The sequence below is a fragment of the Sinohyriopsis cumingii genome, chromosome 18 (genome assembly GCF_028554795.1).
Source record: "Sinohyriopsis cumingii isolate HCF-2022 chromosome 18, ASM2855479v2, whole genome shotgun sequence".
Lineage (NCBI taxonomy): Eukaryota > Metazoa > Mollusca > Bivalvia > Unionida > Unionidae > Sinohyriopsis > Sinohyriopsis cumingii.
The window spans coordinates 50,034,358-50,059,042 of record NC_142978.1 but is presented as its reverse complement, the minus strand read 5'-3'; the positions used below and the strand labels follow the sequence as shown (position 1 = coordinate 50,059,042).

General features: G+C 36.7%; 1 protein-coding gene across 2 annotated transcripts in view; it reads right to left on the bottom strand.

Annotated features, from left to right (window-relative positions):
• Positions 1 to 24,685, bottom strand: part of LOC149776607 (mitogen-activated protein kinase kinase kinase 8-like) — a 48,966-nt gene that overhangs the window by 11,062 nt on the left and 13,219 nt on the right. For both annotated transcript variants that reach the window (XM_089941099.1, XM_089941100.1), the window contains exons 4-9: positions 23,636 to 23,726; positions 21,215 to 21,349; positions 14,596 to 14,737; positions 8,914 to 9,054; positions 5,436 to 5,788; positions 26 to 164 (exon numbers count right to left, since the gene is read on the bottom strand). In XM_089941099.1, coding sequence (XP_089797225.1) covers positions 26 to 164; positions 5,436 to 5,788; positions 8,914 to 9,054; positions 14,596 to 14,737; positions 21,215 to 21,349; positions 23,636 to 23,726 — 1,001 coding nt within the window. The remainder of the gene's footprint in view (positions 1 to 25; positions 165 to 5,435; positions 5,789 to 8,913; positions 9,055 to 14,595; positions 14,738 to 21,214; positions 21,350 to 23,635; positions 23,727 to 24,685) is intronic.

The window sequence follows — 24,685 nt, the reverse complement described above, 5'->3', positions numbered from 1 at the left end:
TTACAATCAAGAACATGTAACCTACATTTCATGTAGGTGAGTGCTTCCTGTGCTGTAGGCCTCTCATCAGCTGTCCCAGAGAGCATTCTAGACTGAAGATCTCTCATATCTATGGAACAGTCATCTGAAATGAGGTGCTGTACAGGGTCCTTCTCTGTGGCCAACTGTTGGAAGAAAGGGAAATTTAAAACAAACTGCTCGTATCACATGAATAACTGCACCAGTGGCATTTATGCATCAAAGAAGAAAAGTCAAAAGTTATCAAAACCAGAAACTAGGTGAAAATCATGGTCACTAATTTCATCACTAACCAATAACACTTGTATGTTGTCTTGTATGCACCACAGTGGTTAAGATAGTGATTTTCAGGTGGAGCCAACTCAATTGTCCAGTCAATCATATACTAGTCCAAGTAGACCCAAAGACTATTTCTGGTTTGGTGTTTCATTACATGGCAACTAAAGAGCTGAAGCAGGCGATATGACCGAAGATAACACATACAAGATGTAATACATTGTCAATATTTATTAAGGCAAATAATTTGTTCAAAAACACCAAACTTAAAAACTTAATTTTAATTTTCCTTGACAATTATACCCATTTTTAGTCAACTAAGTTGTTCTTCGTTTATTTTATTCAAAGTCAGAACTATTGTATTTCCACCATCAAACATGAGACATATGGGACAACTAACAAAGTAACTTTGTTTTGTAAAAACAACTCCAACAATGCAATTTGGTGTGTAGGAGATGCTGATCGCAAAGTTGTATCAGAAACATTAACATTGTGAATGCCTGTGTTTATCCTCATTACTGACAACAGAATCAGACTTGTTATCATTTATGCAGTCAGGAATCACTTCAACCTTTTCATTTCTCGCACATACCACAGACACACACCCACCAACTGTTATTGCAGGACAAAGTACTTGTCAAATAAGTACCTAGATCATCTTACTGCACCAAAACAAGCATTTGTGGCATTTCAAAATGTAAATCAAAATAACAGTCAAGAGCATAGTAAATAACAGTTGCCACTTTAGGAGTGACTGAACTTTCACTGCAGTTAAACAGTAATGAAGAACATTCTGAAGAAATCTATGCAATAGCCACTCCTTATATTGCATGTGCTTATCACGATCTGTAGTCGTATATGAACTGACATCAAGACATCAACACTGGTCTGGATTTCCCAACAAGACTTTTGTACACTGTACCCTATTTATTCCTTTTCATTGGAACACCTGGAATTGTTCAGACAGTCTTTCAGTGATAACTAGTTTCATGCATGTATAGCTAGCTCCCTCTGGTGCTAATTACAGATGTTATGCTGTGATACTTTCTGACAATGTTGTTTTACGGTGCTGGCATCTTCGCTAACCAAGGTTCCAATGTGATAACCCTATCTACACCTTGGCATATCGAGCAGATATTTCTGTGCTTCAGGTCTGTGAATTTCACTGGATGCAGTGGCAAGTCACCACATCCAATCAAAATTAAGTTGTTCAAATCTGAACACTATTCCTACATGATCGAGACATGGGGAGCACACAAACTGAATGGACTGATAAATAGCAACCTTCCATGACCGGTCCGTGTTTCCACAAATACCTTTCACTAAAATAGACCTGTAATGACTTCCTTTTGGTATATAGTCATACTTTCGATGTTAAACTTACAAAGTATCCTGTTTAGGTCAATTGCATCCACTATTTTCGGCTTATGTACAATGCAACTTGCTATGGTTAGTTTGTATTACATACTAAGGGAGGCAACTCATGAATTTTTAATAAATGTCGCTACGACAAAGCACCAATATATATGTTTGATCCGCCAAGGAGTAGATAAGGTTTTCATACCAAAACCTTGGCCCTTGGCTAGCGAAGATGGGGTGCTGGTGGTTGAATGAGAGTGATTGATGCACCTGTGGACATTTTTTAGAATTCACAATTAAACCTGTTATTTAATAATAATGTCCTACCATGAAGTGAAAGTTGGACTTACTGAAAATCAACTTGAGAAAATAAAATACAAACAAAAACAATTGTGAGGTCACACTAAACCTTTCTCAGGCAAAATTAACTGGAAATGTCCCTATGTGGTTGACCCAAACACAGCTCGCTCAGCTTTAATGCAGCCAAACAACAATACCTAAGTAACATTAAAATTATCCAAGTCAGTGGTTACACAAATGCAAAAGACCAGTAGAATATATTTACATTCTTTGCAGCAACTCCAGCATTGCTGGCAGCAGCGGCACCAGTGGTTGTATAAGCTGTAGCATTAGGGGCTGTCGGAACTGCATCAGGAATGGCACTAATAAAAGCAGTTGGTGGTCATATAAAATAATGTGGAGACCTTTGATTACCAGGTACGAGTTGTCGAATACCCTCGGGCAGAGGTCTCTAATTACCAGGCCACAGATGCTCATGCTTTTGACCCCTTTATTGACCACTCTGGATAAGCTCATGATGGCAAATGCAATGAAAAATTTTCATGGTGTTTTTATGTTAAATGAACCTGCATCAATGGTTCCAAGTATACATGAAACTGGCATTGTCAATCAGGATTTGACAAAAGGACCTGGTACCCACTGGGTCGTGTATGTGATAACACCTTAACAGTGTTTGTATTTTGACTTGTATGGACTTACACGACCTGTTGCAGTTATTAATTATTTATCCAAGCATAGTGGACCTGGATGACAGAGTCATCTACCACTGTTTTATTTGATATGCCAGTACAAACTCAGTTGGATGGTCCCATATGCTGTCATCATGTCACTGAAGCATTGCGTGAACTGGAGTTTGTCTGAGATTACTAGCAAGGTTGTTGATGTTGATCCAGGTGACCATGTCATTTTTGAAGATTACACTAGTAATCTAAAAACATCAAACGTAGACATTCAAGATATTATTGTCAAGTTGAAAGGTGCTGTCACAAAGAACCTGGATGAGGTCAATGATAATGGTGGAATCAGAGAGAGTGGCCTGTTGGTTACATTTAACAACAATTATGTTTATGATACTAATGCAGCAACAAAATGACATGTCAATCAGCAAATCGCTGACATACCTCATGATACCAAACTATAGGAATATTAATCAAAGAAGGAGAAAAATAGATTGACGGACAAGAAATGGCAAATGGACAACTTGTTTTAGCTTCTTCTGCTGATAATGGATTTGATAAACCTAAAAACCACATCTTAAAAATGCGCAAGTGTGGGTCATACTTGTTTATCATAACTGGAACTCAAGGTATGTAGGGTCGAATGAGGATAAATAATAAGTATCTTGATCACTACTAATATGAATTCATAGCTTCTCTTACGCAGATGAAATTAAGTTCAAAGGACTCCACATTTATCCAGATGGGTACTTACGTGTCTTTGGCATTTGTGTTGAAAATCAGATTTATCAGTATACCGGTGTGTGTGTGTTTGTGTGTGTATGTATATATATATATATATATATATATATATATATATATATATATATATATATATATATATATATATAAATAAATAAATAAATAAACACACGCACAGAATTTACTGATGGGATGTTAGATCAGTTGGCAGTGGATGTTAACATTGATAACAGTGTTGCTCCACTGGTCGAGGAATATCTGCATTGAAGTGGTGTTACCAAACCTTGTATGAACTGTCATATAATTTTCTTAAGGGTCAAGAAAAAATTGGAAAAACCCTGATGTACCACCAATAACTTGAGGCCAACTTGGAATCATCGTACATGCAAACGAAAACACTGAAGTGTTAACTGCAGCTGCAGATGCAAAAATCTCTCCAAGATTGTTTATACAATGGTGAAATAGCATTCACTGATGTATCACTCTGGTTAAGTTAAGCAACAAATATTTTACACCAACATTGATTCAGCTGAGAGAAAAAAACCATCTTGACTCTAATTCAACAAGGATGCACTTGATCAGGTAACAGTTATTGGGCAAAGACGAATGTTAGATGTAAAAAGTAAAGGCATAATCAGTGTGTTTTTGAATGAGAAAGGTGCCAGACCACCAGAATGCACAATTGCTGAAGATTAAGTATTCCTGAGGCAGAGATTTTTTTAAATAACTGTTGGACAACTGTGTGTGTGTGTGATTTGGATTTTTAACATAGCTTTAACAATTTATCAGTCATATCGCCACAATGTATCCAGTGTGGCAGTTTATAGTGATGTCTAGCACTGGGGCATCATGCCGCAGACATGTAGCATGATGTCCCACACAGTCACATTATCCTGACACCAGGCCGACCAGTCCTAACACTAACCTCGTAATGCTGAGCGCCAAACGAGGAAGCTGTTAGTACCATTTTTGTAAGTCTTTGGTATGACTTGGCCGGGGATCGAACCCACGACCTCCTGCATCTGAGGCGGATGCTTTAACCACTAGGCCACCGGAGTGGTCAAGTTGGACAACTGTACCAGTAAAGAAGAATAATTGGTTTGAAGTGCATGTGTGTATTGCACCTGCATGTGATCATGAGACTGGACAAGGTCAGCCTGCTGTGCAATTAAACTATGTGACTGTATTATTAATAGAAGAACCAAGACAGACCCTCAGTCTTACCAACATGAACAGTAACTGAAGTGGAACAACAGCTGTGAAATGAAATTATCAATAAAACTGCACTGATTGTAAAATACAAACATACGGGTTTGGTCATAGATGTTATCTGTGTCAATAGTAACTGGTGTCTCTAGTGGTGCTAGTAGATTAATTTTGATGTAACTGTATTCATGAATACGTATTAATTCCAAATTGTTAACAGCTGCTTAGAGCAGTCTCAATACGATCAGTAAATTGTATTCTGTAGCAATCAAAGATAAAATAATGAGTACCACTGAGTTTGAAACAGTGCTGGCAGAAATGGAAAATCACAGACAATTACAAGCACAAATAAGAGACTGCACGGATTTACCTGATAAACATGCAACAGCTGCATATGGGCTAACTATGTCATGGGGGTAGAGGTGAGGACAGATGGCAGACCCACAAAGGGTAAAAAAAAGACAAAACAAACACTTTCATACAACTCAGTCTTACCAATAATATCCAATGTACATGTGGCTCACAAACTTGGCCGACTGTATTTAGGTTTTACAAACAATATCCAACACACATGTGGCTCGCAAGTTTGGCCGATTGTATTTAGGTTTTCCCAACAATATCCAACACACATGGGACTTTCAAGCTTGGCCCATTGTACTTCAGTCTCATCAGCAATATGCAATGTACATGGGTTCTTATGTACTTCACTCTTACCAACAATATCCAAAGTACATAGGGCTCTTAAACACGGCCCATTGTACATCAATCTTAACAAATATATCCAACAATATAAACACTAAAATTGATAAAAGCTTTATGCAAAACAGTACTTGCTAAAATGTAATTAACAGTACTTACATAAATCATCAGCTTTAGCTGCAGCAATTTTTTCCTCTCCAAGTGAAGGCCATTATAGGAGTTCCGACCCCCGGTCACCAAATTCAGGAGTACATGTTTCTTTTGATGGAGAAAAAGTACTGTTAAACCTAATGCAAAGACATCAACCTTGCCCGTGATCTGGGAATTCATATTACTAATCACTCTTGTTTTGAGTGAATGCTGTAAGTAACATTGGCATGATTCAGGGGCCATGTACTCTGGCGTCCACCCCAAAAAATCCACCAGCTGATCTGCTTTCTTGGCTGAACCAAAATCTGTAATGGTCAGGGCATAGGATCCCCTGTTGTCGGCCTGCACACAGAGGTTTTCAGCTGAAAAAACATATGCATATAACTATTTCAAAACTTCAAAACACTATTTTCATGTCAACAATAAATACACATAAAAAGAACATTGCTGCAAATTCACTATTTTTGTGTATTTCATGCTTGCAACAAAAAAATATTGTTAAGATCTCACGAACACAGATCCCGTACCAATGGAATTGTCACTTTTCATAAAACCACATCAACTGAAATCCATAAAAATAAAGGGATTGATTGTGTGTGTGATTTAGATTTTTAAGGTAGCTTTAAGAATATTACAGTCAGATCGCTACGATGTCTGCAGTGTGACAGTTTATAGTGACGTCAAGCTCTGGGACATCATATCCCATCCATTCACATTACTTTGATTCTGATCACTGCCATCTCACCTCTGTCTACGTGGGTTCGAGTCTCAGATTCAGCTAATGTGGGTATGTGAGAAAGCTTGCCAGTAGTTTCTCATGGGTCAGTGGTTATTTCCGGGGTTTTCCCGGGTTCTTTCTCCACCATTAATACTAGCCGCCATGTATGGCCTATCGTGTGCTGAAAAATGGTGTTAAACCTTACAACAACAACTTTGATTCCAGGCCGACCAGTCCTAACACTAACCTCTTAATGCTGAGTGCCAAGCGAGGCAGCTGCTAATACCAATTTTATAAATTTTTTGTATAACTCAGCTAGGGTTCAAACCCGCAACCTCCTGCATCTGTGGTGGATGCTCTAACCACTTAGACCACCAGAATGGTCTAAATAAATCGATGTGTTTTTATTTTTAGGGGTGGTCAATCTTTATCAAAGGAAGAATTTGGAAGGGTAGTGAATTTCTATTTATGGGAGTCTTTGGAGGGTGATTAATCTTGATGGAAAATTTGGAGGGGTGTGAATCTTTATCTACAGTAATATTTGGAGGGGTGAAGAATCTTTATCCATGGTAATCTTTGGAGGAGTGATGAATCTTTATCCATGGTAATCTTTGGAGGAATGATGAATCTTTATTCATGGTAATCTTTGGAGGGGTGATGAATCTTTATGGGAAAATTTGATCTCATGGTGAATCTTTATGTGAAAATTCGGAGGGGTGAGCAATCTTCATCTATGGGAATATCTGGTGGGGTAGAAAGTGAATATTTGGTGGATTAGTAAGCCTTATCTATGAGAATATATGGAGGGGTGATTTATCTTTATCCATGGAAATATCTGAAGATGTGATCAATCTTAATCTATGGAAATATTTGGAAAGGTATTCAATCTTTATGAGAATATTTGGTAAGGGGTCAATCTTTACGAAATGGGTATCTGGAAGAAGTCAATATTTTTATGTGGGAATATTTGGTAAGGGGTCAATCTTTACAAAATGGGTATCTGGAAGAAAGGGTCAATATTTTTATGTGGGAATATTTGGTAAGGGGTCAATCTTTACGAAATGGGTATCTGGAGGAAAGGGTCAATATTTTTATGTGGGAATATTTGGGGAGGTGGTCAATCTTTAAGTGGGAATATCTGGAGGTGGTCGATAAATATCTATGGGAATATCTGAAGAGATGATTAATCTTTACCTATGGGAATATCTGGAGGGGTGGTCAGTCTTTATCCATGGTAATTTTTGGAGGGGTGATGAGTCTTTATCCATGTGAATATTTGGTGGTGCAGTCAGTCTATATCTATGGATATATTTGGTGGCATAGTCAGTCTCTATATATAGGAATATTTGGAGGGGTAGTAAGTCTTTATCAATGGGAATCAGTAGCTAACGGAACAACTGACCAAAGCTTATGACTGAACAGAAAAAATAATTTTAAAAATTTAATGCTGGACAAACTGTAACCAAAAATTGAAAACCAAACACTGTGTCTGGTATAATATCATTATAAAATATTTTCTGTCATTTTTATTGCTTTGCAAGTGCAACACAAGAAAAATACAGAGGATATCAAGATGGCAAAAATCTGTAATTTATTTGACTTCATTGAATATAAAATTTAGGAGACATTTCAAACTGTACTTTACACCACAAGATGCCTGAGTGACCTTTCTCGAATCTGCTCCTGGTCCACCCATACTCATTGCAATAAAAAGAAATATTTCAAAATGTATCCATATATTATGAATTGTATTACTTTACACAAGAGTTCCTCAATGGAAATGACAATTTAGTGGTAAAAATTTTTCAAGAAATCCAAGTCCATATATTCTTTTCAACTGCTGAGTATTAAAACCATCTCAGATAGTCTTATGAACTCCAACATATCCAAACCCCATGTCAATATGACCATCTACTCAGATTATTAACAAGATTTTCGATATAGCCAGCATTGTATCATAGTGGATGACCAAGAGACACATATCGTTCAGAACCAACTAGATGCCATAGGAAGCCCTTTCATAAAAATTTGACAACTAGACTCCATAAGAAGCCCATTAGTTAAATTCTCATGTCAACCAGATGCCATAAGAAGCCCAACAGTCAAATCCCACGTCATAAGCCTCCCAATAGTTAAATTCCATGTCAACCAGATGCCATAAGAAGCCCAACAGTTGATGTGGGGTTTAACACCATTTTTCAGTACACGATAGGCTATTCATGGCAGCCAGTAATAATGGTGGAGGAAGAACCTGGGAAAACTCGGGGAAGAACGACTGACCCATGAGAAGCTACTGGCATGCTTTCTCACATACCCACATTGGCCGAACCCTAGAATCAAACCCACACAGAGGTGAGATGGCAGTGATCCATAACGGTGAGCGCTTTATACCACTCGGGGCCCCAAATGATTATTTTGTCATTATAAAGTCTGATGATGCAATAAAGCAAAACCATTCACACTGTATGTGTTGTACATTTCTTTTTTTAATATTATTTTGCATGATTCAAGGCAATGGCCTTGAAAATCAACTGAATGCATGAAAATTGCACATCATGTTGATTTCATCACTAAATTGCCCGTTTTCTGAAAATTCTCATCCTATTTTCTTCTTCTTCAAATGATGGGGAATCCCCTCCCCTGTAAATCTTCAGGTCTAGAACTGACCCTGGCATTAGGCACAATTAATCCACAAGTTTGGACATACATATGAAAATATCAGGTTACTGACAAAAATCTAAAATGCAGAACTCATTATAATCTGCTTACGCTTGATGTCAAAGTGGATAATCCTCTCTCTATGTAGCATGGACAGTCCCTCCAGGGCCTGTTTGGTTAAATCCCATATCAGTGTCTGGCTTAGAGTCTCACTCTCTGGTAGATTCTTGACAAACTCGACCAAAGACATACCTGGAAGACAGAAGATAGTGAGCTAGCTGCTGAACCTTAAAATAAAATCATAATGAAGCTCCTCTCTACAACACTGCTGCTCTTACAATGCCAGTATAGTAATGTATCCAAGACACTAGTTGTATTAAATTCTATTATGGATACAATAGTCCCTCTCTATAAAGCCCCTTGCTGTACCAATGACACTCTTATAATGCAGGCGGGATCACAGATCACATTAAACTTGTTACATTTTGTTGTTGTCACAAAGGTCTTACTTATAAAGACCCTTATTATGCAGGTGTCCTTATCTAGTCATGGATTCCATTAAATTGGTTACATTTTGCTCTGTTACTGCCATCAATCCCATTAAACTGGTTACATTTTGGTCTGTTATTGCCATCAATCCCATTAAACTGGTTACATTTTGGTCTGTTAATGCCATTGATCCCATTAAACTGGTTACATTTTGGTCTGTTCTTACCATGGATACCATTAAATTGGTTACATATTGTTCCGTTATTGCCAAAGATCCCATTAAATTGGTTACATTTTGGACTGTTATTGCAGATCTCATTAAAATGGTTAAATTTTGATCTGTTATTCCTATGGACACATTAAATTGGTGACAAATGTTATGTTATAGCCATGAATCCCATTAAATTTGTTATACTTTGGTCTGTTATAGCAATGGATCCCATTAAATTTGTTATATTTTGGTCTGTTATAGCCATGGATCCCATTAAATTTGTTATACTTTGGTCTGTTATAGCCATGGATCCCATTAAATTTGTTATATTTTGGTCTGTTATAGCCATGGATCCCATTAAATTTGTTATACTTTAGTCTGTTATAGCCATGGATCCCATTAAATTTGTTATATTTTGGTCTGTTATAGCCATGGATCCCATTAAATTTGTTATACTTTGGTCTGTTATAGCCATGGATCCCATTAAATTTGTTATATTTTGGTCTGTTATAGCCATGGATCCCATTAAATTTGTTATACTTTGGTCTGTTATAGCCACGAATCCCATTAAATTTGTTATATTTTGGTCTGTTATTGCCATGGATCCCATTAAATTGGTTACATATTGATTTGTTACTGATAGAGCAGTCCCACTGTACAAAGCAAATCACAATACTGTTGTCATGATACTGGTATGGTTACAGATGAAATTAAACTGGTCACATTTTCTTATGTTTGTTTCCTGTCACAGCCATATTAGACATCAGATTGGCAACATTTACATTTAGGTCTAACTAGATATCATAACATGTATTCTGGTGAAATCACAACGTCAATGTGACTCCATTCAGGAGAGCAGTGATAACAAGTTTCAAGACAGCTGCGGTGATGATATAATTGGACATAACATCATCACCATTTTCATTTACGACCAATTAAACATAAAAAAGTATTTGGTGTAAACACCATGTAAAAGTGATTTTCTAATCAGGATAAGTAGCCACAAGATGATTTTCAGTGGATGTTAGATCAGCACCATTTTCATTTAGAACAAACTCAACATCATCAAAGTCTTTTGGTGAAAACCTCATACTGACATGACCATGCATAGTGGAGATTTTAAAGATTGCCGCTGTATGCTAGCCACATTAGTTGTCAGAATAGTACGATTTTTTATTTAAGACCAACTGGACATCATAAGAAGTCTTCTGTTGAAAACCCAACATCAACACAAGTTTCTGTTTAGGATGAATTGCAATAACAAGATTTTCAAAATGGCCACTGCTGCAGCCATGCTGGATATCAGATAAGCATCATTTTCACTCAGGAATGATAAGAAGTGAAAACCTCATGTTGATATGACCATTCACTCAGGAATGATAAGAAGTCTTCTAGTGAAAACCTCATGTTGATATGACCATTTACTCTGGGGGGATTAGCAAGATTTTCAAGATGGCCATTGTGACAGCCATTTTGGATATTCAATCAGCACCAGTTTCATCTGGGACCTACTAGATATAGGATGAATATATGTGTAAAGTTTCATGGCAATCTTCCAAGGAGTTTAGGATGCGTAGTACTAACAAACCTGCACTAATGGATGTAAAGGACAACAGACACAAAACCATCCCATAAGCTCTTCTTGTCTGCAACAGTAGAGCTATTAACAAGAGAGAAGTCACAGAACACTTTGAAAGTAGTGACAATAATGGCATAGTGCAAGTTTGCTTTGATGTAAGCAACCATACATATTGTCATGTATACTCAGCTACAGTAATTGTGCCAATTATATACTCGACTGATTAAGTGTGCGTGTATCTTAACAGCCACTGACTGGTTGATCTAACATCAACATTTTAGGAATACTGCAATCATGAACTGTATACTGTCCCTCTAAACCTCTTCAAATTTGAAACCATGAATTGGTTTGAATTATTACCATAGAACAAAGAGATTATTATTACCTGACAAAATTCAATCCTATCCCAAGCCAATTTTTGTGTACAAAATATTTGATTGGTTGGAATTCCTACGGTAAAACAAAAGACTATTATTACTGGACACATACGACAATCATAAAAGTGAAGCACAGAAACAACCAACCTCACAAAATTGGAATGAATAGCACAATGAAAGTACAATTTGTCAAGTATTTTTTTTAAAAAGCATCAATAATGACCTAGCTTGATAATTTTAGCACTGTAGCTCGTATTAATTCTATAATGAATATATGATGGTTATATGCATGTTATATGCTTAATATTTTCATAAATATTGATTGAACATTCAAGCCTTCACGTGGATTACATCATTCTGAATGATAACTTATAACAAGAGGCTGAAGTGGGCCTGATATCACTCACCCAGGCAGCTGACATGTCAGATTGTAAATGAAAATTCACTCACACATTGAAACTAGCTTCAAAATAAGATAGTTATTTGAAAGGTTCTGATTATTTTGTTATACTTTTTGTTTCCTTGAACTCATCAATAAATTCAATGCAAATTGACATAGAAAATAATATTGTATAAACTAATCTACAGCCGCATGTGCAGCACACTGGACACCTGTAGATATATGCATGTGATATAACATGCACACGACAGTGACCTAAAAATGTAAGAGAAGGAGAACAATTTCTTCTACTGTGCAAAAGGCATTCAGTAAAATCCCTTTGCTCTGAAGGTACTCTCTGAAAGGTATCAAGGAAAATGAAATTCTCTATCATATTCTATAATAACTGAGATGGTTTCATCAAATGTGGTCAATTATCTGGCAATAGTTTTCTGCAAATAGACACAAACTTGGATATGGAATAAAAAAATGTAATTCTTAAATCAAAATCTTTTTTGCTTATGATTAAATATGTTAAGAAATTCTGATACTTTTCAGATACATTTCTTGGTGTGAATGAGACACATATAACACCACTAGTTTGGTGGACTAAACCCATTTTACGCAGTTTTATTTTTTTATTCGGAAAATCCACTTAAGTGTTTTGATTAGGGATGCAGCATAAAAGAAACCTCTTCATCTACAAGGCTGTATTTATTGGAAATTAGTATCAACTTTAGAGTAGTACTTGCCATACTGACATATCATTTATTATAATCCCTACCTTGTGTTATTTCTTCTTTTTATACTTTGATTTATTGAAATTTATTCCTCTTGTGTTCTAAGCTAATCTTTTATGTTTTTCAATCTTTTATGTCTGCAACGGGTAGAACTCTGCAAAACCACAAACCTGTAATTCCAACTTTGTTTTCATAACATATTAACCTGAGCCAATCAGATCCAACATTATCTCATTAACATGCAGTCATTTTGGTCATGGAATCAATTCAAGGATTCATCAAAATCAGATCAGAAATAGGACTTCAACAAGCTCATTAACTCATCTGAATTCTTAATGATAAAAACACATATTCCACGTTGTATAAAAATTAACAGAAATGCGGTCTCCCGAGTGGCAACAAGCCCGTACATCTGATGCAAGATCACCTCATTGATATGCATGGAATTTGCTTATTATCAGAGTTATCCAAAACCTTAAGGGTTGGCAGGTCTGGTACAAGATGGGCTATATATGGTGGCAAGTACAACTCATGGAGGAAGAACCCTGGAAAACCCTGGTATGAACCACTGACCAACAGGAAGCTACTGACAGCTTTTGCACATATCTATATTGGCCAAGCCCAAGCCTTAAAACTCCCACAGAGGTGCATGTATGTATATAGTTATACATGTACAGGGTTTAATTATGCACCAGCACAATACTAGCTACATGGTGTCAATTAAATTATGTTATAAAACATAAAGATAAACTATTGCAACAAAAAAAAAAAAAAAAACTTAGGACAAGTAAGTTTCTAAATAAGCATAAAAATACAGTACCACCAACAGAGGAAACTAAAATATTTTAATGAAAATCTGTTGCATATAATTTTTCACAGTCCTTCAGAAGATATTTTAAGAATATTTTATTATGTGTTTGGGATTAACAGCATATCAGCACAATACTGGTCATACTGTGCTGATTGAATATAATGTTCCAAAAATGTAAATATAAAGAACTCGCTCACAGCAGAGATTGCTCAAGACAGATTTTGCTGTACAAGGTCAAAGTTTCTCATGTTAACTGCATCTCTCAAAAGGTCCAAGATTTACTATGATGCTTGATTATCATATAGTTCCGTAACTGAAGCCACATCAAACAACTTCTGTCTCACACTCAACATTAATGTATTCCACTATCAGGTTAAGTATGTGTGTAATATACACAGTCTGGATGTATGTAAGAGTCAGGTATGTGTATCCTATACACAGTCAGGATATATGTAAGAGTCAGGTATGTGTGTCCTATACACAGTCAGGATATATGTAAGAGTCAGGTATGTGTGTCCTATACACAGTCAGGATGTATGCAAGTCAGGTATGTGTGTCCTATACACAGTCAGGATATATGTAAGAGTCAGGTATGTGTGTCCTATACACAGTCAGGATGTATTTAAATCAGGTATGTGTGTCCTATACACAGTCAGGATATATGTAAGAGTCAGGTTTGTGTGTCCTATACACAGTCAGGATGTATGTAAGAGTCAGGTTTGTGTGTCCTATACACAGTCAGGATGTATGTAAGTCAGGTATGTAAGTCAGGCATGTGTGTCCTATACACAGTCAGGTATGTGTGTCCTATACACAGCCAGGATGTATGTAAGTCAGGTATGTAAGTCAGGTGTGTGTGTCTTATACACAGTCAGGATGTATGTAAGAGTCAGGTGTGTGTGTCCTATACACAGTCAGCACAATACCATCTCATATCTTTGATTTACTTATCAAGGATTTCTAAAATGTAACAAAAGCAACTGATAACAAGTGTATCAAGCAAAATATAGCAAGTCTGCAACTTTCATCTTTAGTAATAAAAAACCCCAAAGAAATCAAGTGATCTAATAGAAAATTACTAATCATTAATGATGGTGTATCGCCAACACAGTAATGCAGTTGAAGTGCACTACTATATATATATATATATATATATATATATATATATATATATATATATATATATATATATAAACACACCACTTACCTGCATTATCTATCAATATTTCCATCACATTTGTTCCATCCACTTCCACTCTCTGTATCAGACCACATATCTTCATTATGTTGGCATGCTTCATTGATAGTGGAAAGAACACTTCTGTAGTTCTAAATTTATCCAGGGCAATCTGAAGAGATAAGGGGAAATAACACTTCTGTAGTTATAAATTTGTCCAGGGCAATCTAAAGACAAAAGGGGAAATACATTCTTTCTATAAGGTGTAAATTTGTCCAGGGGGTATATAAAGTCTAAACTTGTAAAGAGAAATTTAAAGACATATGGGGAAATAACACTTCTGTATGTCTAAACTGGTATACAAGTATCTGATGGAACAGAATGTCAATATTTATATTCATTTATATAGTTTAATGTCACAGCAAAACAATCCTTACTTTATCATGTGACTACAATTTAAGTGTTAAAACTGTGATGATAAAGAGCTGCAAACCCCCCCCCCCCAAAAAAAAAACACTTGAGAAAGACAAACCTAACTAAATATAAACATATAATAAGACAAAGTAGAGGCTAGAACAAATAAAAATATAAAATCCTTCAAATATTGGGTCAAGAATTGTTATATAAAGAGCCTTTCCTTAAAATGTACAAGATTTATGATGGTTATATAATGAAAGAGCTTCTTAATTGAGCTCACATAAAATTCTGTCTCACAGGGTGGAAGTTGATACGCTTTATAAAAGATGTAGCTCTAGCTGAGGTTCACCCTTCAAGATGTATGCAAGAGTCAGGAGTGTGTGTCCTAGACCCTTCAGGATGTATGCAAGAGTCAGGAGTGTGTGTCCTAGACCCTTCAGGATGTATGCAAGAGTCAGGAGTGTGTGTCCTAGACCCTTCAGGATGTATGCAAGAGTCAGGAGTGTGTGTCCTAGACCCTTCAGGATGTATGCAAGTGTCAGGAGTGTGTCCTAGACCCTTCAAGATGTATGCAAGAGTCAGGAGTGTGTGTCCTAGACCCTTCAGGATGTATGCAAGTGTCAGGAGTGTGTGTCCTAGACCCTTCAAGATGTATGCAAGAGTCAGGAGTGTGTGTCCTAGACCCTTCAGGATGTATGCAAGAGTCAGGAGTGTGTGTCCTAGACCCTTCAGGATGTATGCAAGTGTCAGGAGTGTGTGTCCTAGACCCTTCAGGATGTATGCAAGTGTCAGGAGTGTGTCCTAGACCCTTCAGGATGTATGCAAGTGTCAGGAGTGTGTGTCCTAGACCCTTCAGGATGTATGCAAGTGTCAGGAGTGTGTCCTAGACCCTTCAGGATGTATGCAAGAGTCAGGAGTGTGTGTCCTAGACCCTTCAGGATGTATGCAAGTGTCAGGAGTGTGTCCTAGACCCTTCAAGATGTATGCAAGAGTCAGGAGTGTGTGTCCTAGACACTTCAGGATGTATGCAAGAGTCAGGAGTGTGTAGCCTAGACACTTCAGGATGTATGCAAGAGTCAGGAGTGTGTGGTCTAGACCCTTCAGGATGTATGCAAGAGTGAGGAGTGTGTGGCCTGGACCCTTCAGGACATAAGCAAGAGTCACGATTATGTGTCCTAGACCTTTCAGGATGTATGCAAGAGTCAGGAATGTGCATCCTACACCCTACAAGATATATGCAAGAGTCAGGAATGTGTGTTCTACACCCTTCAGTATGTATGCAACAGTCAGGAATGTGTGTTCTACTTGCTTCAGGATGTATGCAAGAGTCACGCATGTGTGTCATACACCCTACAGGACATAGCAAGAGTCTGGAATGCAACTCTTAGGAACTTCAGGATGTATGCAAGAGTCTGTAATGTGTATCCTAGACCGTTCAAGATTTTTGAAAGAGTCCAGAATGTGTATCCTAGACTGTTCAGGATCTTTGCAAAAGTCCAGAATGTGTATCCTAGACCCTTCAGGATCTTTGCAGGAGTCCAGAATGTGTATCCTAGACCCTTCAGGATGTATGCAAGAGTCAGGAATGTGTCATATACCCTACACGACATAAGCAAATGTCATGAATGTGTGTCCTACTACTCCCTACAAAACGTAAGCAAGCATCAGGATTTTGTGTCCTACACCCTACAGGATATAAGTGTCAGCAACACGTGTCCTACATCCTACAGGATGTATGCAAGAGTCAGGAATGTGTGTCCTTTACCCTACAGGACATAAAAAAGTGTCAGGAATGTGTTTCATACACCCTACAGGAGTATGCAAGAGTCAGGAATACCTACACTCTTCAGGATGTATGCAAGAGTCAGGAATGCGTGTCCTATACCCCACAGGACGTAAGCAAGAGAGTCAGGAATGTGTGTCTTAGACCCTTCAGAATGTATACAAGAGTCAGGAATGTGTGCCTTAGACCCTTCAGAATGTATACAAGAGTCAGGAACGTGTGTCCTACACTGTTCTGGATGTATGCAAGAGTCATGGATGTGTGTCCTATACCCCACAGGACGTAAGCAAGAGAGTCAGGAATGTGTGTCTTAGACCCTTCAGAATGTATACAAGAGTCAGGAATGTGTGCCTTAGACCCTTCAGAATGTATACAAGAGTCAGGAACGTGTGTCCTACACTGTTCTGGATGTATGCAAGAGTCAGGGATGTGTGGCTTACACCCTTCACGACATATGCAAGAATCAGGATTGTGTTTCCTAAACCCTTCAGGAACTATGCAAGAGTCAGGACTGCATGTCCTCTAATACATACCCAGCATAATACTTCCAATGCATGGAGTTTTTGTTCTACCTATTTTGCTAACATATTCTGAACATACCAATTTAAGTAATATTTTAAGTCAATATGTGGAATTTTGCATTTGGAAATGGGTGACTACAGGGTAGCTCTAGCTGCTTCATGCACCTTTTGATTACCCTTAGTACAGATGTTACTAGGCAGTCAACAGTAGAGAAAACCTTTTCCAGATTGCATAAGCAAATTATGTTTCCTTAAGACCTGAGGCACAAGTTGTCAAAATCAAGGTTTTGCAATACTTTTATAACTGAATATCACAGAATGACAGTGCAATGTAATGTCATTGGATTTGCAAGTACATAATATTGGCAAAAATACAGACTGGCAATAGCATATTGGCAATTTAAGATACCAACTGCCACTCCCCCGGTCCAGACATGAATTAATTGTCAAAGTTATCAATCTTGGATATCTGAATACATAAGTGCACATTAGTATCACTATTCAGTTGTGCTTCATGTTATATCAGTGGCTAGCATGTGACACTTATCAGTAGCAAATAATACCTTGAGTGCTGACTAGTAAAAAAAAACTTGCATATTAGGTAAATTAACAAAATCATACTCACATGCACTTAGCACAAAAAGTCAAATCAATCTTTAGAGTACATTGTGTAAATTTAAAAATTTCAACTATCCCATCCAATTTTCTTTAGGCACAACTTGTTTCTGTTTCCTTCTAGAGCATGTATTCATACTAAAACTGTGTTAAATTTATGATGTAAATCCTATTTGTTCATAATTATTTGATACAAATGAAGCTATTAAAAAAAAAAAAAAAAAAAAAAAACCTGTTGGTTCAAGTTACTCGACTGACCTGTGTTTGTTTACCTTCTGACCCTACTGTTTTTGCACAAAGCAAATTTCAGAGTCGGCAGTTTAGCCTCTGACCCTACTATTTTTGCTATAAAAAAATTGCAGAGTTGCCAACCCATCTCTGACAATGACAATTCATACCTACTTAGACCATACCAAAGCAGCAATCTGAGCACTTGGTTTTATTCATTCATTTGCTTGTACAACAGATATGCGCATTGGTGAACAATAAATAACAAGGCATGTTGAAGACATGTCCCTTCTAGTATACTTGCTGTGAAGCTTAATAAGTGCCATCACTGCCAGGGTGACAATTATTTATTGTCAGTGAAACGTGATTGGACACTTAGGGACCTGCTTCAACTAAAACATCTGTCTTCAGCTTGTAACAGATGCTGTTTGGTTTTGCCCACAGCTGCAGACAAGGATGGATACGAAGTTAGACATGTCTCTAGTATCAATCAAGTCTGACAGATGGTATTAAGCAAACTAAATTCATCAAAATGTCACTCACAAAATTCTGATTTAATTTTAAATATAAATAATATACAAACAGTTATGCCATGACAGTTTATGCCACTTTTGTTTAGTTTCCATTCATCAGTTCTTTAAGCTTAAAACTGTTTGAATGTTTTTCCATTTTTAGTAACTGCCCATATTTGAAGGCACATTGACATTATCTGTAAAATTCTGCAAGATCTTCATGTCGGCATGTTCTATGGCAAACTTTGTCCAAAACTGTTTAGACTTTATGGAGATCAGTTTATTTAAGAGCTCTTCTAACTTTAGAAACAATGGCCTTATCTGATGATGGACTGGCAGTATTTATGCCAAACTGAATGTCCTATCTTCCAGAGTGCATTATGTCAAGTTTTCTCAAAAATTCTGTCCAGTGTTTTTTGAGAAGAAATCACTTAAAAGTTTTTCCATTTTAAGCAATAGTGACTATATATGATGGCACATCTTCATCTTTTGTATAAATCTGAAAGCCCATTTTGACTGTATGCTGTCAAGTCTAGTCAAATTCTGTTGAGATTTTGGATAGATGTTGTTTAATGGTTTCTCTACTTTTAGCAATGGTGTTCATATCGTATGATCTGTTGGCATCCTCTGAATAAATCTGAAAGGCCCTGATGCCAAAATACTCCCTATAAAAGCATGAGTGAACAAGTCATATGGTTTTTCAGAAGGGCTTGTATGTTTTTTATTTTATTTTATACAGCCAATGGGATAACAAGTTATCTAAAACCATGCAATTATAAACTTTGTTGATGTGAAAATTAAACCATATGACAATGACTTTTTTATCTGATCTTTCCTATGTTGTAAATTCTGGTAACTCATGGCTAAGTCTTGCCTGAAGCTTAACGAGCATTCCACGGATGGATGTTACCAAGTGCAATATTGATTAAAGACATCAGATGCCATTTTCAGTCTTAGATCAAACCAATTCAGTATCATAAATTTTCATGGGCGATCAATTTTCATGGTTTCCCAGAACCATGAAGTTAAAGACCCAACAAAAAGACAGCCATGAATGATGACGTACTGTTTGGTCTCTATTAAATCAAAATCCTAATATGATGCCTCCTCCAGATATACACACATTTATCCATCAAATTCTTCTGAGCTTAATCTGTCCTTATCTGAATATGAATAGTGCTGATAATCTGCTCCTTATCTGAATATGAGTAGTGCTGATAATCTGCTCCTTATCTGAGTATGAATAGTGCTGATAACCATTTTTTCATAATCTGGCCTAGCTTAGCCAGTTTCAGCAAGCTGGGAAACTGTCTTTTAAGGTTATATAGAATTGTTCACTGTTCACAAGTACTGTCACATGAATCTTTCTGCTTACAATGCATGTGATCTGGTAACTCGGCATGTCATGCAAGAGTTGACTTCCTAAAATTCAAACACTGATTTTCCCCAAATTTTACAAGTATTACGCATCATACCTCCAATGTTCATGTTGTGTTCTAACCATCTGCACCGTAAGTGTTAAAACTTCTGAAGCTTTGCATCAATATTTTTTTTTTCTTTCTTTCTTTGGAGGTTAATCTAACTTTTCATCTGACATCATTTTAGTATCACTATCCCCTGTTTGGCAAACAAACCCATCTCATCCTTCACTTTCTTCATTCTGCCATTCATTCTGCACAATCAAGCCAGCACTAACTTGCAGCTGAAAAGAATGATTTATTTTCTGCCCATCCATGCTTGACTATAATCTCACTTTCTGGAAATGGACCAAAGTTTGTGCATGTGCTGACGTGAGGTATGGGCAATAACTCTTCTAGTACACATTTTTCTGTTGTAAATATTTAGCAGGCTTTCCAGGCATCCTTTTGTATTAAGCTATATCAGCATACCTTTAGAATGGACTGAGGTATTTTGATCAAGTTAGTATACTTACTTTTTTTTAAATTTCCTTCTTTATTTATTTACCATAACAATTAACAACAACAAAAAATTCTGCACAGAGTGCATTTTTATATGCACAACTCTGAACTAATTTATGAGAGTTCTCACACATAACTACTTTACATGATTTGTACAGTGTCCTGGCAGCAATTCTGTGAATGTGCCTGAAGCAGGAAATGCAAGATAGAAACAGAAACACAATGAAAATTTTTATACTGTTATAATCTTTGTCCCAAGCTGTTACTTATGAGCACTGGATGGTATGCACAAATGGGCATGTTAGCTGAAAGATAGCAAAGAGTGATGGAAGTGTAAACTAGAAATCTGTGACAGCTGATTAGGTTGCCATGAATGTATTTCATCTATTTTAAAGACAGTCAGTTACTGGCCAAAAGTAATTCACTCACAGTTATCTGGATGCCAAGAATTTTCTGCATGTGAAACAGCAAGTGTGCCTTGAACAATGGGCCAGCAGCAATGAAACAATTTTCACGAAAAATTACATACATCTAATTTTTGCTGTGATGAGGACTGATTTGCTCTGAAATTAATGATGAGGAATTGACATAGATGGACAAACAAATAAGCTGGGAGTACAGCTGACTAGGCAGCACTGTCTTGCTTTTACTTACCTTTTTCCTGATGAACTCGTGGCCAGAAAGAAAGTCCTGACACCTGTCTACTTCACCAAATGCACCTTGATACAGGCTGGCGACACGACGTAAGTGTTTTCCTTCTGAATACTGTCCATCCCCCACAGACAGGTCCTGGAAACAGTAAACCAGTGTGTAACAAAAACATGGCTGGTACAAGGAGGTCAATATATTTTTATAAACAAACCACAGTTTCCCCACTTTTTGAAACGAGGTCTTTTCAAGTTTTTTTTTCTGGATTAAACTCAAGGTTCACCAATGTAATTTTGTAAACGTTCTTTAAAAAAATCTGGCTTAGAAAACATGCTTTTTAAGATTAAAAGCTGTTTCTTTTTTGAGACTCTTCCACAACATCTGCAACAGACATATGACAATATACTAAAAAAGACATATGTTGTATCACAAGAAACAAGTACAACTATTGAAATTCATGTAAGCTGCATGCAACTCATCTTTATGTGCAGAATAAAAATGGTAACTTTACTCTGCTTAACTGCATATGTCTGTATGAAGAAAGGTTTTAGAAAAGATTGTTTTATATTGTGACAATCCCTTAAAGGTTTTCCTATGTAAAATCCACTTATGCAGGTTTCATGGAAAATTGCCTCCAAGTACTCCTCCTGGACAAGTGAGTTGCATCCAAGCACTTCTCCTGGATAAGCGAGTTGTAACATACTCATTCATATCACCATTTTACTCAACACTATAACAACACTACTTACTGATCTATATCACTACTAAACTCAACACTATACCTATGACAACACTACTTACTGATCCATATCACCATTTTACTCAACACTATACCTATGACAACACTACTTACTGATCTATATCACTACTAAACTCAACACTATACCTATGACAACACTACTTACTGATCCGTATCACCATTTTACTCAACACTATACCTATGACAACACTACTTACTGATCTATATCACTACTAAACTCAACACTATACCTATGACAACACTACTTACTGATCCGTATCACCATTTTACTCAACACTATACCTATGACAACACTACTTACTGATCTATATCACTACTAAACTCAACACTATACCTATAACAACACTACTTACTGATCTATATCATTACTAAACTCAACACTATACCTATGACAACACTACTTACTGATCCATATCACCATTTTACTCAACACTATACCTATAACAACACTACTTACTGATCTATATCACTACTAAACTCAACACTATACCTATGACAACACTACTTACTGATCCGTATCACCATTTTACTCAACACTATACCTATGACAACACTACTTACTGATCCGTATCACCATTTTACTCAACACTATACCTATGACAACACTACTTACTGATCCAGATCACTAATTTACTCTACACTATACCTATGACAACATGTCTGCTTGATATTAAGCAATGTTGAGCTACAGAGCTTGTTATGGAAGAAAATGTACACAGATTTTTCTTGGCACAGCCAAATTTTATGCAGTCAGGACAAGTGGATTTCCCAGATATCGAACTGTCTGTGACACAAAAGGGGTACTAGACGAATCTAATCCGCATTGTCTCAGCAAATATATTTATGGCAAGCACCCAAATGATCCATACTGCAACCTCCAAATATTCTGGTTAGAACTCGATAAATTTAACTCACGATCAGTTAAGTTACGACTCAAATACGTAATTGTTTTGGGCATCAAGTTGTGGAGGAAAATTGCATGGTTTTCCCCGACTTTCATAAATATTTGCAAAATACAAGGACTTTTCACAGTCGGATTTTTTAAAAAACAATTTCTCCAGACATTGTCTGATTTTCCGGTAGCGTGGGAACCCTGGATAGAAAAATTCACCACGAAGGTGAGCTGAAGTTGTCAAAGGTTACTATCTGACAATAATGCTTAACACCATGTTCCCAGTGCGAACAACCAAATCAATAAAGAAACATTTAGTTTCAGTTATGTGGCATTTAACGCCATTTTTCAGCACACAAGTTATATAAGTTTGATGGAGGAAGACCCTGGGAAGAACCACTTACCCACAGAAAGCTACAGGGTTCAATCTGCATTCCATTTACATTCCTTCTTCATTCACTCTGCATATCATTTTCATTTTACTTGTATAATAACTGGCATCAGGATCTGTGCATATAGCAAAAAGGTTTGAACTGCAGACCTGCAACAGTGGATACAAGATGGGTATTCAAAATTCTAAATTTATATATCAATGAAATAGAGAAATGCATTTATGGAACACAAATGCCCTCAAGCTGTGCCTTAGAAACTGACCAAACAAAAATCTTACTGACCAGAAGACAGACAAATAGACATACAAATGAAAGGATCAACACATGCAACACTATATGTACCAAAATTCTTTGGAGCTGCAGATATAAATGTAATGTATTACCTCATTCAATACACAGCCCTGCGTAGATGAAGTTGTCTGAAGTTGGCTTAAAAACTCCGTCAAACATTCTTCCTTGGTGTAACTCACCTTCCTGAAAAGGGAAAAATAAGAACAGATTTCAGATATGTTCAGGTTAAACTAAACTAAATTTCTAACTGACAAAGGTAAGTCCATTAGTAAACAATATTGGTTGGCCACAGAACAAAAAGCATCAAGACAGATGTGTAAAGACCAGGAAACAAAATCTAATTTCTGAAAGGAGGAAAATACATTAAAGAATCCTTGTCCTCTGTGTACACAAATCATGCCAAACTGGACCTAACTACCATTTGGGAAGAAATACCCTGGTTCTATTCTTTTCATAGTCTTTCAGTTTCACTTCACCTTCTTGTGCAAATTTTGTATTTGAAACAGGAGTTTTAGCCCCTGAAATATACATCAACATACTGACAGCAATTACTTGGTAAACACAAATTTCACTGATGTCAAACCAATTAGAGAATGATATCAATTACTAGTTGCTTTTAAACTAATCACATACCAGACTACTGAAAAAAAAAAACAACGCTGGATTAGATGCTCTAATAATACTGTTCCTGTAAACTAAAGGATAAATATATGGCTCACAAGGGGTTAGAATAATAAACATGAGAGCAAGGGCCGGCAGCATGTGGAGACACCAATCAAAGCAATGCTGAAAAACATGATCCTGATGCCAAGATCCAATGGCTGAGACAACATGTTGGAGAATGTACTGTTTTAGCTTCACAATGACTCATCATCCCAGGTATGAAGAAAATTCAACAAGGGTTCTGGATATATAAGCATTTTTAACTAAAACCTTTATGACTGAAATTTTTTTAAAGCTACCTTAAAAATCGAAATCACACACAAACACACACTAAAACCTTTAGCACACTTTATCCATGATTGATATCACAGAATGAATTGTCTTCGCTTTGCAATGACTCATCCCAAGTATAAAGGACCTCCAACAAGGTGTTGAGGAAATATTATAGGATTAAATGATCATGGTTGGGTATTTATCGA